The sequence below is a fragment of the Sinocyclocheilus anshuiensis genome, unplaced genomic scaffold (assembly GCF_001515605.1).
Source record: "Sinocyclocheilus anshuiensis isolate Anshui unplaced genomic scaffold, SAMN03320099.WGS_v1.1 scaffold1382, whole genome shotgun sequence".
In the NCBI taxonomy this organism is placed as follows: Eukaryota; Metazoa; Chordata; class Actinopteri; order Cypriniformes; family Cyprinidae; genus Sinocyclocheilus; species Sinocyclocheilus anshuiensis.
Genome location: NW_015554207.1, coordinates 218,051 through 233,848, shown reverse-complemented (window position 1 = coordinate 233,848; position 15,798 = coordinate 218,051). Strand labels below are relative to the sequence as shown.

General features: G+C 41.6%; 3 protein-coding genes across 3 annotated transcripts in view; all 3 read right to left on the bottom strand.

Annotated features, from left to right (window-relative positions):
* The window catches only part of LOC107671063 (extracellular calcium-sensing receptor-like), a 13,835-nt gene extending 12,637 nt beyond the window's left edge, over positions 1 to 1,198 (bottom strand). The window contains exons 1-2 of the mRNA XM_016463908.1: positions 1,187 to 1,198; positions 905 to 1,089 (exon numbers count right to left, since the gene is read on the bottom strand). Coding sequence (XP_016319394.1) covers positions 905 to 1,089; positions 1,187 to 1,198 — 197 coding nt within the window. The remainder of the gene's footprint in view (positions 1 to 904; positions 1,090 to 1,186) is intronic.
* Positions 1,199 to 9,282: 8,084 nt separating this feature from the next.
* LOC107671061 (extracellular calcium-sensing receptor-like) lies at positions 9,283 to 10,975 on the bottom strand. The gene is made up of 3 exons (XM_016463907.1): positions 10,946 to 10,975; positions 10,285 to 10,408; positions 9,283 to 10,196 (listed from the first exon to the last, which is right to left on the bottom strand). The coding sequence occupies exons 1-3, from the start codon at positions 10,973 to 10,975 to the stop codon at positions 9,283 to 9,285; spliced, it is 1,068 nt and encodes a 355-aa protein (XP_016319393.1).
* A 2,033-nt stretch (positions 10,976 to 13,008) lies between these two features.
* Positions 13,009 to 15,798, bottom strand: part of LOC107671070 (extracellular calcium-sensing receptor-like) — a 3,245-nt gene continuing 455 nt past the window's right edge. Inside the window, 5 exon segments of the mRNA XM_016463915.1 lie at positions 13,009 to 13,922; positions 14,011 to 14,134; positions 14,299 to 14,526; positions 14,654 to 15,481; positions 15,577 to 15,798. The exon segment at positions 15,577 to 15,798 is cut by the window's right edge and continues 15 nt beyond it. Coding sequence (XP_016319401.1) covers positions 13,009 to 13,922; positions 14,011 to 14,134; positions 14,299 to 14,526; positions 14,654 to 15,481; positions 15,577 to 15,798 — 2,316 coding nt within the window.

Genomic DNA, 15,798 nt, shown 5'->3' with positions numbered 1-15,798 from the left:
ACCCATCCACAGCCCTTTCCTTACCCCACTCCTAACCCCATCCCCTACCCATGGCCTGCAGCCCCACCGTCCAACCCTAGCGTGAGGCTGCCTCCGCTAATGGCGCAGGCCCCGACACCCGCCATTCCCCCTTTCTTTACCCCTCTTTCTTCCGCTCCCGGAGCCATCCCAAGCATGAGCATGACTCCGCTAATGGCGCAGGCCCAATGCCCGCCATTCCCCCTTTCTTTACCCCTCATTCTTCCGCTCCCGGAGCCATCCCAAGCGTGAGCATGACTCCGCTAATGGCGCAGGCCCCGACGCCCACCATTCCCCCTCTCTTTCCCCCTCTTTCTTCAGCTATAGCTCCCAAAGCTGTCCCAAGCGTGAGCAAGCGGTTCCGGAAGCTATCTTTCCTCCTCCCCCTCGCATGCTTGCCCTTCCTTCTCTCTATCTTCCGCCATGCCCCTACCCATCCCTCCGAACACTCCCGCCTTGGAACCACCCCCCCGTAGCCAGCAACATCAGGACACAGATTTTGTCAGAAGCCTTCAGAAGCCAGAGGCCTTCAAGACCTACGTGCGGTCAGACCGCTTCCATATCAAAGAAGCGGTAACACTTTACTTGAAGGGGTGTGCATAAGACTGACATGGCACCTTCATAATCATGACATGACACATGTCTCCCGGAGCCATCCCAAGCATGAGCATGACTCCGCTAATGGCGCAGGCCCAATGCCCGCCATTCCCCCTTTCTTTACCCCTCATTCTTCCGCTCCCGGAGCCATCCCAAGCGTGAGCATGACTCCGCTAATGGCGCAGGCCCCGACGCCCACCATTCCCCCTCTCTTTCCCCCTCTTTCTTCAGCTATAACTCCCGGAGCCGTCCCAAGCATGAGCATGCCTCCGTAAGCGGTTCCGGCAGCTATCCTTCCTCCTCCCCCTCGCATGCTCGCCCTTCCTTCTCTCTATCTTCCGCCATGCCCCTACCCATCCCTCCGAACACTCTCGCCTTGGAACCACCCCCCGTAGCCAGCAACATCAGGACACAGATTTTGTCAGAAGCCTTCAGAAGCCAGAGGCCTTTAAGACCTACGTGCGGGTCAGACCGCTTCCATATCAAAGAAGCTCACCGAACCCTCTTCAGCCGACCCCTTTAACGCCAGTCCATCCCTGTTCAATCGAACTCCTTACCCAGCATAGCTTACCCCCTTTAACATCACCTAATCCATCTATAATGGCCCATCCCCACTCCAGCCATCCCAACAGCACCCCGCTCCCGCAGGAGCCTTACCTAATTCCCACACTGCCGCAGCAGTCCCCACTCCCGCAGGAGCTTTTCCATATTTCCCCACTGCCGCAGCAGTCCCCACTCCCGCAGGAGTTTTCCATATTTCCCCACTGCCACAGCAGTGTCTGCTCCCGCAGGAGCCTTTTCTGTATTTCTCTACTTCCGCAGCAGTGTCTGCTCCCGCAGGAGCCTCATCTGTATTTCCCCACTGCCGCAGCAGAGTCTGCTCCCGCAGGAGCCTTTTCTGTATTTCCCTACTGCCGCAGCGGTGTCTGCTCCCGCAGGAGCCTTTTCTGTATTTCTCTACTGCCGCAGCAGAGTCTGCTCCCGCAGGAGCATTTATCTGTATTTCCCCACTGCCGCAGCAGTGTCTGCTCCCGCAGGAGCCTATCTGTATTTCTCTACTGCCGCAGCAGTGTCCGCTCCCGCAGGAGTCTTTATCTCTCTCTCCCACTGCCGCAGCAGTGTCCGCTCCCGCAGGAGTCTTTATCTGTATTTCCTCACTGCCGCAGCAGTGTCCGCTCCCGCAGGAGTCTTTATCTCTCTCTCCCACTGCCGCAGCAGTGTCTACTCCCGCAAGAGCCTTTATCTGTATTTACCCACTGCCGCAGCAGTGTCTGCTCCCACAGGAGCCTTCCTCTGTATTTCCCCACTGCTGCAGCAGTGTCTGCTCCCGCAGGTGCCTTTTCTGTATTTCTCTACTGCCGCAGCAGTGTCTGCTCCCGCAGGAGCCTTTTCTAACTTTCTCTACTGCTGCGATAGTTGCGTCTCCCGCAGGAGCCTTTATCTCTCTCTTTCAGCAATGAACGCTTCCACAGAAGCCAAATTCTTGTCCTAGATACTGCCACAATAAACGTATACCAAAGGACGTCCAGCACCCCTCTAACATTAAGCCTTGCTTTTTGGGGGGTCGTAAATGCACGTATCTGGCTGCTGTCCTGTTCTAATTGCCTTTGGGGGAGTGCTTTTGGGCCGGGCTGGACACCGAGCTCGGACCCCTTTCCCCGGACAGGAGAAGGGTGCCCCGGGCTCGGGAGTCTTGCCGAGCTAAGCCTTGCTTTTTGGGGGGTAGTAAATGCACGTATCTGGCTGCTGTCCTGTTCTAATTGCCTTTGGGGGAGTGCTTTTGGGCCGGGCTGGACACCGAGCTCGGACCCCTTTCCCCGGACAGGAGAAGGGTGCCCCGGGCTCGGGAGTCTTGCCGAGCTCGGAGCTCTCTCCCTGGACAGCATGCCAAATACGCATAACCTTTATTTAATTATATGTAAGTGTGAACTCGTGAAATGAATGAACACAGCCACCCCCTCAAAAGCTGACTGTGCATGCTCTGCACTCAAACAAACCACACATAAATTGTGTGTATCCTCGTCCATGATGTAGTGAGGACAGGGATGAAGACATGTTTTGTGCCGTTGATCGTCGTCGTCATCCTTAAAGGGGTCATATGATGCTATTTTAAAGATCATTATTTTGTGTATTTGGTGTAACGGAATATGTTGACATGCTTTAATGTTCAAAAAACACATAATTTTTCAAATACTGTACATTATTGTAGGTCCTCTATGCCCCGCCTCTCTCAAACACGTCGTTTTCAACAATTCGGGCTCTGTCTTTACATTTATGTTGAAAGCTGAAGCTGCGATTATGGTAAGGGGCGTTACATTTCCGACGAGTGCTTGCGGTGTTCGGCCAATCACAATGCACTGGGTCAGCTGGCCAATCAGAGCAGACTGCGCTTGTCGGAAGGAGGGACTTTGTAGAAAACGAAGTGTTTGAGAGAGGCGGGGCATAGAGGACCTACAATAATGTACAGTATTTGAAAAATAATGTGTTTTTTGAACATTAAAGCATGTCAACATATTCTGTTACACCAAATACACAAAATAATTATCTTTAAAAAAGCATCATATGACCCCTTTAAAGGCGATTTTCTCAGTATTTAGATTTTTTGGCACCCTCAGATTCCAGATTTCAAATAGTTGTATCTCGGCCAAATATTGTCCTATCATAACAAACCATACATCAATGGAAAGCTTATTTATTAATTTATTCGAAAAATTGACCCTTATGACTGGTTTTGTGGTCCAGGGTCACATATGTGGGTGGATTTTGATGTTAGAGGACAACAGGTGATAGAGGTTTTCTCTGGAGGAAGTGTTATCATGGATTATAGTCTCATATTTTGGCCAGAAGCCAAATGGTTAAAGTGAAAAAAAAAACTTAATGTTTGATTTGTTTCTTACAAATACATGGTTTTAAATTCACAAAATGTTAAAGGGATAGTTCACCCAAAACTGAAAATTCTGTCAATAATTACCCTCATGTTGTTCCAAACCCATAAGACCTTCGTTCATCTATGGAACACAAATTAAGATATTTTTTATGAAATCTGAGAGCTCTCTGATCCTCCATAGACAGCAATGATATTACCACGCTCAGCGCACAGAAACGTAGCAAGGACATCGGTAAAATAGTCCATGTGACATCAGGGGGTCAACCGTAATTTTACGAAGCTATGAGAATAGTTTTTGTGTGCAAAGAAAACAATAATAACATAATAATAAAATGTGCACGCTGTCTACTGAACATAAGCAACGCTGGTTACCTTGATTACGTTCTGGAGTACTCTACAAAATGGCGGAAGACGGTAACTCGGGAACAAGAATTGCTGAATAAATTGTTATTATTGCTTTCTTTGCACATGTGGCAGGGTAGTTAGCCGCTCCCTGTATTGACGTTAGAATATTGTTAGCCTATCAGCAGGCATAGGTGGGTGTATAAAGGGCTGATTTGTGTCAGTCGGAGGTGTTACTCAGGTGCCCCCACCCCCTTTCTGGTACTGGCGTTCGACACTGTGTGTTTGTTAGTGGTGCGGCTAATTCAGCCACGGCTCGCTTAGGGTTGATTTTGTGCATCTATTGGAAAGCCGTATGAGATGTCAACTGGTTAATGTTTGCGACTGGTGTTTGGTTGGACTGCCTACTCGGCATCCCGTTGCTGTCAGCCCCTTGCATCTACACCGCTTCGCATCGTACTGGCTCTGCTTTGGTGTGGTGGTTGGCTGCATTATATAGTTTGGACATAATAGTTCCATCCATTGGTGGTCACAAGACATCGTGGTTTCTATATGTTGTGAACGAACCTTTCCAGTCCTGATACACAGAAAGCTTTGTTGTCTCCTGATTGGATTAATCTTTAATCACTCCTCTGAGTGGATGACGACAAGACCGGCAGGAAGTCGACCCAGAATATTGGAATCATGTGCTGGGTGATTAGCAAACCTCATGATGGCTGATAGGGGCATATCAGTGTCCGTTCATGATAGAAATCCCTACACAACTTTACAGATCTTCTTTATGCACCAAGAGCTTGTAACACTCCAAAGAGAAAGGAAAACTTGAAATTGCATCATATGACCCCTTTAATAAATAAAACATTTATTCATGCTTGGGTGTCGGCTGTGAATCCAGTGGAGAGAAATCCCCCACCACTAACTGCAAACTGGCATTCAGATCTGCCTCCATTTTGTTAGCAACGCCCCAACTTCCAACGATCCAATCAATTCCCGAAGGACACAATCAAGTCCCGCCCTCTCATTTCAGATGCCGTTTCACTCGGATATACGTCACAGTAGAGAAGAAAAGACAATCGCAACTTCCATTTCATGCCAACTTTAAATATCATTATAATACATGAGTGTATAAAAATGCAGTGTCATCAGTTTGTCTAAAAGAATACAGAATGTTTGAATGCTTTATGCACCATTTACACGTGGTAGGGAGCAGGTGTAAATTTCTTTTGTACCAACTAACATTTTCAAAATACGAACATTTTCATGAATCCGAAAATTTACATCAGAACGACTTTCCGAATGATTTACACAATTAGTTCTGCTCGTGTTTCATGATGAGGCCCAATGTAACTAAGATATAAATTGTGCAGTGTAGCACTTCATTGATTATAACAGAATGAGATTGCAATGAACTAAGATGAGTGACAGCTTTTTAGTGATTATAAGCAATGAATGACTGCAATCCAAGATTGCCACTGCCATTGTGTAGCATTTAGTACAGCATTTACGTCTGCTCACTGAGTGAAGTCTAGCAGGTCTGAACTGGTGTGATTGAGTGGAGGCAGGGACTAATTTGCAAATTCATAGATATGCCATTTTAGCCCAGAAACCATAGTGGCACCCCTCATTGTGAGATCTGTGACCTCACCAGTGCTGGGTAAATTACTTACAATGTACCCTATTACTGATTTCAAATTACATTAAAAAAATTGTAGTTAGTAACGTAATCCATTACATTAAACATTTGAGGTACTATAGTTGAACTACTTTTTGATTACTTTGAACTATGAATATACAAATATATGAATAATTAACTTATTATAAAATGGTTAGTTCCAGTCCTTGATTCTTGATTGGTCAACAGCTGTTTTATTCACAATAAAGCGTGGCTATGGCCGCTTCACCCAACAGTTCTGTTTATCACTGTGCAACACCCCTAGCAACCACTCTTAGCAACATAAACAATGTAGCATCAATTCATATTCTATGTATTATGTATTTCTGCAAAATTAGCTATTTTTTATTTACGTGATGAATTATGAGTGACCCCTATTAGCGTTATGTTGCGTCATTCACCTTCCCACACGCCCTTCCCCCATCAAAGAAAAGGTATGTTTGACTTGAAATAGCACTACACAGACCGATCGGTGTGTATGACATCAAAGTACCATGAGAGCATGAGAGCACTCTGGCTGATGTCATAGACAGATCGGTCTGCACAGCGCCGCTTCAAGTCGAACACATCTATTGTCTTCTCATATGGGAGATATGTTGATGTGTGCATGTGTCTGTGTGGAAGCCCACAGTTTCCAAAGTGTGGAGGGAATATTACTGTACTTATTAGTTTTCTGTTTCAGGTATGGTACTGCATGTCCATCAATTTACACTGTAATGACATTTGCAAACTTGCACTGTGCCACAAATTTGTTTGTTTTAAACTAAAAGCTGGAAAACTATTTTTTTTAATTTATTTATTTATTTATATTTTTGCAGAAGAATAGCATTTAATGAATTAAAAAAAGTAACTAAGTAAGTTTGGCTTTAATATTTGTATTTTGTGGTAACCATTTAAGCAATAGAACGTTTGCACCTACGTCACGGTTTGGTCAGTTACCCAGATGTGCGGCCATATTGGAGATATTAAGATGTAAACAACAGCATGGATTGCATGGTTAATGTACTAATGAAGACGTTGTTGTACTAATTTATGATGTCTAAACCACAGAAAAAAACGTGAGGAAGCTGCTAAATCATATAGAGAAGGACTTAGTAAGCAGGAAAGGGCGCAGTATTTTGACAAACTAAAGTTAATAGGTGGTAAAAATCCTTACGAGCTGGTTCCTTTGGCTCCTAGAATACAATAATAATAAATATAGCACCATTAAATAGATAGGCAGTTGTGGCCTAAATATTAGAGTCGGACTTGTAACCCAAAGGTCACAGGTCCGAATCTTAGTACTGGCAGGAGTTCTAGGTGGGGATGTGAATGTATACAGCACTCTATTTGCTCCAGCCATTGGAGCAATTGGCTGCCCACTGCTCCGGGTGTGTGTGTGCACTTGGATGGGTTAAATGCAGAGCACAAATTGCAAGTGTGGGTTACCATACTTGGCAAATGTCACAACTTTCACTTTCACATCTTTCCTCAGACAGTTTTTTTTTGCACTCTTCTCCTTGTAACTTCTTATAACTTTTGGCAGTCCGTAGTACTCCATATGTTTTTCCCGGTCCGACCGATTAGTACAGCCCAAAACAACAATAATTGACCATTTTCAGCATCAATAATCAGCTAAATTTGTGAGTTCCGTTCGGTTCAATGGCATTGTTTACTGACGTCATTGTTCAGATGACGTGTTGTGAAAACACTCTATAAGGTACTTGAGGTGTGCTGTATTGTGAAAAAGTCATGGTTGAAGGACGTTGTTAGGCACGATGCATAGTGGAGTGCCTGCAACCCCTTCAGTCATGACTTTCTTCACAATACAGCACAGCCTCTCGTACCTTATTGCTTACTGACCTTAAAATCTCAGGGGTTACTTCAAGTATTAAGTTGAAAGAGGTTCGGTTGACAAAAAAGGTTTGGGTACCCTGCAATGTAAATAAGAAATAACCTGAATTTGTGCATTTTAATGTGTTTGAAACACAAAGGCCTTCCAAAGACATAGTGACACATGATTAAACAGCACACTAAGTGACACACCAAATAAAAAATAATTTTCATCAGTAGTTAATGCAATGTTGAAATGTTGAGAAAACACTAAAATTGAAATGATTTTGTGAATCCACTGGTCAAATGCTGTGCGGACTCTTAATTTTCAATATGTAACCGTCTAATCAATAAAAAGAAACTGTAGTCTGATTAGAAGTATTTTAAAATGTAGTATAATCTAATTACAAGTACTTATTTTTGGAATCATATTACGTAATCCAGATAACATGCAATCATCTACTTCCCTCAACTGGACCTCACATGGTATGACTGCCTCTAGCGTAAGACATCGACAAATAGTTTGACATCATCGCGCCATAGGTCTTGCCCACTGCCATTCAGTCACTTAACTACCCTGATAGCGCACTATTTGACTTTCTTTTTTTTTTTTTGCAAGACGTATTATTTAGAGTGTTTGCTCATCTGCAATACGTCTATAGGACTTTTCCTATCAGATGTCAAATAGACATTTAGAATATGTCTTTAATTATTTAGAATGTATGTAAAACTGACATCTTAAAGACGTTTATCAGATGTTTGTACACAGCAGATGCTTTCCAGATGAAGATGATGTATGTAGATGTAGATGTATGTGTGCTGTCTGGGTACTGACACCTGTCTACACCTATGGAATGTGGATGGGGCAAAATATCTTTAAACAGAACGTGTGAAATTTGACCATGTTGACAAGCACAGTTTAAGGTGGCAGTTTTTAACAGGTTTCTTTAAAATGTGTAGACATGCACATTCTGGCTGTGTTAAGGCAGCAATTTGGAACATATAATATTTTTTGAAGGCATAGACCCTCATATTAATCCTGTCTTTTAGTTTATGGTGTTATTAACCAGTGCTGCACTGCTATCTACTGTGCTTAATGAATGTAGAATTGTAAATTATAGTTGCTGTCTTAACTTGTTTTCTTGACAGACAAACATAAACAATTAAGCTATCATTAAGTTAAGTACAGTTAAGTAAGTTTTTTAGCGAACTAATGATCTATGGACATGGCTTTCCTGAGATAAATTAAGTGTTATGTGATATTGTTCAACTATGTTTTATTGACATTTCAGCAGTTAAAACACTAATTACCTGAAACATTATATATTTCAGTAAATTGTACTGTATCTTACAACATTTTCCTGTGATCTTTCTGATGTTCATTTACATGAACATTATGTGTTCATTACATGCTATGGCTGCCTGGTAGTAAGGAGGATAAGATGATTTATTCACGTGTGCTCTGCTGTGTCACTGCTACAGTGATCTGTCATGCCACATTAAAGAGCATTAAAAGGCATTTATTGCGTAGATTGCATGATAAATTGGATAGAATTTGAAAGCTGAGAGTTTGTTATGAAAAGTAACAAATACAAAGCTTCATTTATTGATGTATCAACTGAAAAAAAAAACATTAAAATATTGAAATTGGATATAAGAATCGATTAAATTCCTTAAAATAGATATCAAATATAAAACTCAAAGTGTAGTTAAAACAATGCTGCATTTGTTTTGTTCACGTGACCAAAAAAAAATTCTTAAAAAAAATTAAATAAAAATGTAAATAAAAAAGTACAAACACCCCTTAATACACTGTATACAAAACAATATAATGTTAATAATTAAAAAAAAAGGCATTGCAAAGATTTTGCTTGTTTGTTTACAGGAGTGAAACCCAAAATGATAAAGCAGTGTCAAATCAGAGTTTACAGTTTTACACCACAGTAATGTAAAACTATTTCTTTTGTGTTTCCCTTCCCATGATGGCTTTTTTAGTGTTTCGCTCTGGATGTAAAAGGATGATGTAGCACTTTGGGGCAAATATGGCTACCAGTAATCCAAAACTAGAAGCTAAAATGGCAAATATCTCTACAGCCACTGCATATTTCCCTGGAGAGCTCACATATGCTGGAACAAATGCAATCCAGACAGCACAGAAGATTAGCATGCTAAAAGTGATGAACTTTGCTTCATTAAAATTATCTGGAAGATTTCTTGCCAGGAAAGCTAACAGGAAACTTACTGCTGCCAACAGTCCAATGTATGCCAGCAGCATAGAAAAACCGGCCACTGAGCCTATAGCACATTCATATACTATTTTAGAGCGGATATACTGGCTGTTTTTATGGGGTGTTGGAGAGGCAGTTGACAGCCAGACTGCACATATCACAACTTGGATGGCTATTAGGACCAGAACAGTGCATCTTTGTTGAGCTGCTCCAAACCATTTCATAGCGCCATTGCCCTCTGGTCGAGATGACTTGAACACGGCTATTACCACCATAGTCTTGACCAGGATGCTGGAAATGCACAGGACAAAGCTAATGCCAAACACAGCATGTCTTAACTGACATGTCCACAATTGCGGCCTGCCAATGAATAGCAGCACACACAGGAAACACAGTTTGAGTGACAACAGCAGTAGGAAGCTGAGCTCTGAATTGTTAGCACGTACTATAGGAGTGTTACGGTGATGCGCAAAGATGACCATAACAAGAGCACAGAAGCAGGCACCAAGCAGGGAAGCAGTTGTCAGAGAGATGCCCAGAGGATCCTCATAAGACAGAAACTCCACTTCTTTGAGGACACACTGATCTTTATCTGGATTGGACCAGAACTCGTCTGGACACACTGTGCACTCAATAGCATCTGTGAGTAAGAAAAAGACAGAAGGTGAGTTTTAAGAGGACATCAAATTCAAATTCTATTTAGTTTTTGCCAAAAATAATCACCACACCTGTTGTATTAGAAATCTCTCCATCTCCACATGGCAGGCAATCAAAACAGCAGACAGGAAAGCCTTTCCTTGTGGCTTGTCTAGTGCCTGGGGGGCAGCTCTCACTGCACACAGACCTTGGGGGCTGAAAGAGACATCATCTGTTATGAGTCATTTGTTTGTCTATCATCTCTTTTACATAATGACAAGCTTGGCCTTTCCATTACTGTATTCTCATTTGTCTTTTCATAGCTATTGACTATTTTTAGACTATGTCTGCAAAAAATGGCAACAAGCAATGCTAGTTACTTTTTTTGGCTCAAAGTTCCAATATAATGCATCATCATTCAATGTGAGCACCATCCCTGTTGCTGCCTCTTCATTTACTACACCAACCGTTTGGACCCTTATTGATCCATCAGAGCTTGGCTGCACTTTCACATCTTTCCTCAGACAGTTTTTTTTTGCACTCTTCTCCTTGTAACTTCTTATAACTTTTGGCAGTCCGTAGTACTCCATATGTTTTTCCCGGTCCGACCGATTAGTACAGCCCAAAACAACAATAATTGACCATTTTCAGCATCAATAATCAGCTAAATTTGTGAGTTCCGTTCGGTTCAATGGCATTGTTTACTGACGTCATTGTTCAGATGACGTGTTGTGAAAACACTCTATAAGGTACTTGAGGTGTGCTGTATTGTGAAAAAGTCATGGTTGAAGGACGTTGTTAGGCACGATGCATAGTGGAGTGCCTGCAACCCCTTCAGTCATGACTTTCTTCACAATACAGCACAGCCTCTCGTACCTTATTGCTTACTGACCTTAAAATCTCAGGGGTTACTTCAAGTATTAAGTTGAAAGAGGTTCGGTTGACAAAAAAGGTTTGGGTACCCTGCAATGTAAATAAGAAATAACCTGAATTTGTGCATTTTAATGTGTTTGAAACACAAAGGCCTTCCAAAGACATAGTGACACATGATTAAACAGCACACTAAGTGACACACCAAATAAAAAATAATTTTCATCAGTAGTTAATGCAATGTTGAAATGTTGAGAAAACACTAAAATTGAAATGATTTTGTGAATCCACTGGTCAAATGCTGTGCGGACTCTTAATTTTCAATATGTAACCGTCTAATCAATAAAAAGAAACTGTAGTCTGATTAGAAGTATTTTAAAATGTAGTATAATCTAATTACAAGTACTTATTTTTGGAATCATATTACGTAATCCAGATAACATGCAATCATCTACTTCCCTCAACTGGACCTCACATGGTATGACTGCCTCTAGCGTAAGACATCGACAAATAGTTTGACATCATCGCGCCATAGGTCTTGCCCACTGCCATTCAGTCACTTAACTACCCTGATAGCGCACTATTTGACTTTCTTTTTTTTTTTTTGCAAGACGTATTATTTAGAGTGTTTGCTCATCTGCAATACGTCTATAGGACTTTTCCTATCAGATGTCAAATAGACATTTAGAATATGTCTTTAATTATTTAGAATGTATGTAAAACTGACATCTTAAAGACGTTTATCAGATGTTTGTACACAGCAGATGCTTTCCAGATGAAGATGATGTATGTAGATGTAGATGTATGTGTGCTGTCTGGGTACTGACACCTGTCTACACCTATGGAATGTGGATGGGGCAAAATATCTTTAAACAGAACGTGTGAAATTTGACCATGTTGACAAGCACAGTTTAAGGTGGCAGTTTTTAACAGGTTTCTTTAAAATGTGTAGACATGCACATTCTGGCTGTGTTAAGGCAGCAATTTGGAACATATAATATTTTTTGAAGGCATAGACCCTCATATTAATCCTGTCTTTTAGTTTATGGTGTTATTAACCAGTGCTGCACTGCTATCTACTGTGCTTAATGAATGTAGAATTGTAAATTATAGTTGCTGTCTTAACTTGTTTTCTTGACAGACAAACATAAACAATTAAGCTATCATTAAGTTAAGTACAGTTAAGTAAGTTTTTTAGCGAACTAATGATCTATGGACATGGCTTTCCTGAGATAAATTAAGTGTTATGTGATATTGTTCAACTATGTTTTATTGACATTTCAGCAGTTAAAACACTAATTACCTGAAACATTATATATTTCAGTAAATTGTACTGTATCTTACAACATTTTCCTGTGATCTTTCTGATGTTCATTTACATGAACATTATGTGTTCATTACATGCTATGGCTGCCTGGTAGTAAGGAGGATAAGATGATTTATTCACGTGTGCTCTGCTGTGTCACTGCTACAGTGATCTGTCATGCCACATTAAAGAGCATTAAAAGGCATTTATTGCGTAGATTGCATGATAAATTGGATAGAATTTGAAAGCTGAGAGTTTGTTATGAAAAGTAACAAATACAAAGCTTCATTTATTGATGTATCAACTGAAAAAAAAAACATTAAAATATTGAAATTGGATATAAGAATCGATTAAATTCCTTAAAATAGATATCAAATATAAAACTCAAAGTGTAGTTAAAACAATGCTGCATTTGTTTTGTTCACGTGACCAAAAAAAAATTCTTAAAAAAAATTAAATAAAAATGTAAATAAAAAAGTACAAACACCCCTTAATACACTGTATACAAAACAATATAATGTTAATAATTAAAAAAAAAGGCATTGCAAAGATTTTGCTTGTTTGTTTACAGGAGTGAAACCCAAAATGATAAAGCAGTGTCAAATCAGAGTTTACAGTTTTACACCACAGTAATGTAAAACTATTTCTTTTGTGTTTCCCTTCCCATGATGGCTTTTTTAGTGTTTCGCTCTGGATGTAAAAGGATGATGTAGCACTTTGGGGCAAATATGGCTACCAGTAATCCAAAACTAGAAGCTAAAATGGCAAATATCTCTACAGCCACTGCATATTTCCCTGGAGAGCTCACATATGCTGGAACAAATGCAATCCAGACAGCACAGAAGATTAGCATGCTAAAAGTGATGAACTTTGCTTCATTAAAATTATCTGGAAGATTTCTTGCCAGGAAAGCTAACAGGAAACTTACTGCTGCCAACAGTCCAATGTATGCCAGCAGCATAGAAAAACCGGCCACTGAGCCTATAGCACATTCATATACTATTTTAGAGCGGATATACTGGCTGTTTTTATGGGGTGTTGGAGAGGCAGTTGACAGCCAGACTGCACATATCACAACTTGGATGGCTATTAGGACCAGAACAGTGCATCTTTGTTGAGCTGCTCCAAACCATTTCATAGCGCCATTGCCCTCTGGTCGAGATGACTTGAACACGGCTATTACCACCATAGTCTTGACCAGGATGCTGGAAATGCACAGGACAAAGCTAATGCCAAACACAGCATGTCTTAACTGACATGTCCACAATTGCGGCCTGCCAATGAATAGCAGCACACACAGGAAACACAGTTTGAGTGACAACAGCAGTAGGAAGCTGAGCTCTGAATTGTTAGCACGTACTATAGGAGTGTTACGGTGATGCGCAAAGATGACCATAACAAGAGCACAGAAGCAGGCACCAAGCAGGGAAGCAGTTGTCAGAGAGATGCCCAGAGGATCCTCATAAGACAGAAACTCCACTTCTTTGAGGACACACTGATCTTTATCTGGATTGGACCAGAACTCGTCTGGACACACTGTGCACTCAATAGCATCTGTGAGTAAGAAAAAGACAGAAGGTGAGTTTTAAGAGGACATCAAATTCAAATTCTATTTAGTTTTTGCCAAAAATAATCACCACACCTGTTGTATTAGAAATCTCTCCATCTCCACATGGCAGGCAATCAAAACAGCAGACAGGAAAGCCTTTCCTTGTGGCTTGTCTAGTGCCTGGGGGGCAGCTCTCACTGCACACAGACCTTGGGGGCTGAAAGAGACATCATCTGTTATGAGTCATTTGTTTGTCTATCATCTCTTTTACATAATGACAAGCTTGGCCTTTCCATTACTGTATTCTCATTTGTCTTTTCATAGCTATTGACTATTTTTAGACTATGTCTGCAAAAAATGGCAACAAGCAATGCTAGTTACTTTTTTTGGCTCAAAGTTCCAATATAATGCATCATCATTCAATGTGAGCACCATCCCTGTTGCTGCCTCTTCATTTACTACACCAACCGTTTGGACCCTTATTGATCCATCAGAGCTTGGCTGCCAGTTCAGCACATCATAGATGGCCAGAGCATCTCCATTCTTATCAAATGACACAAGATCCCCAAAGCCTGTGGTGAAGTTCACTTTCTGTAGGTAGTGAACCAGCTGTACAGTTTGTAGACAGGAGAGGTGTTATATGAAATTTGGATTAATATAATGCAAATATTTTGCTTTTCCACATCAGCTCTTCTATAAGCCTGGAGAGAATCTGCACTCTACCTGTAGTTCTTACCTGCCAAGGTTTCAGGTTTGTTATGTCAGCACAGCTGTTCCCACTGAATGGTCCTCTCCCCTCCTCACACTGCATCAGGTCATTAAGTGCATTTGCCAGGGCATAAACTGCCTTATAGACATTATAAGAGGCCCTCAGCTCTGAAACATCAGTGTATGGAGTGTCTGTGATGCTCAGATCCTCCTGTCCTGTACACACCGTTTTCACTTGCTCTCCATCTGTCTCTCTAACCCCAGTTTCAAAACTGCACCTAAACATGTTCTCCCAAAAGATCCTCAACATATTATTTTTTGGATCATTGCTGGGACGGAGACGTATTAGAAAATCATGAAGCCCCTGGATCTCTCCACGCCTGATAGCGATGCCTAGTGTGCCCTTCAGGAAGGGCAGTAAACGTGGAGTGTGGTGTACAAATGATGTGGCCCAAGCTTCACTCGCAATCCACTGTCTGCCTGTCATGTTCTGCAACACCACCTCATCTATCAAAGGTATCAAAAAGGATGGAGTGGAAAAAACAACCACCACTCTAGCTGTAGAGGCCTGAATCACTCCTGTTATATGCTGAATATCTCTGGGGTTGTTATCATGGGGCAGGCTTTCAGAAAAAGCAACACAATGTCCAAACAGCTGCATTTCCTGCTGGAAGGACTGAGAAGCGTAGACGCCGTAGTCATCATCACTGTAGATGAGACCAACCCAGGTCCATCCAAAATATTTTAAGATCTGAACCATAGCCCGCACCTGGAAGGCATCGCTGGGGATTGTTCTGAAGAAAGAGGGGTACTTTTTCCTGTCACTCAAACAGGAGCAGGTGGCGTAGTGACTAACCTAATTAGGGAGATGGAGAGAGGGGAGGGCATGAGACAAAGAAACTGAGTAATAATCAACAACGAAAAAAATATATATTAGAACTTTTTTCTTACTATAGGTACTCGAAACAGCCCCAGAATACTTGAAATCGCAATGGAAACTGTTGAACTTGAATCTCCCACAATACCAATCACTGGTGGTGGGCCAGTGCAGTTTAGGTTAGAGAAGGACTCCTCTGTTCCACTAGTCAAGGATAAGGCAGCCCGGAATGCCATTCCTAGCATCACACAGTTGTCATAAAGATGGTAACCAAGAGTGATGTTAGGCAGTAGGTT

Excerpts from the sequence above, each read along its gene's own strand:
- LOC107671061 (XM_016463907.1), bottom strand. The coding sequence starts at position 10,975 with ATGACTTTTTCACAATACAGCACACCTCAA. Across the intron at positions 10,409-10,945 it reads CACAATACAGCACACCTCAA|CCCCCAAGGTCTGTGTGCAG; the intron begins GTACCTTATAGA and ends TGTCTCTTTCAG. Across the intron at positions 10,197-10,284 it reads AGAGATTTCTAATACAACAG|ATGCTATTGAGTGCACAGTG; the intron begins GTGTGGTGATTA and ends TCTTACTCACAG.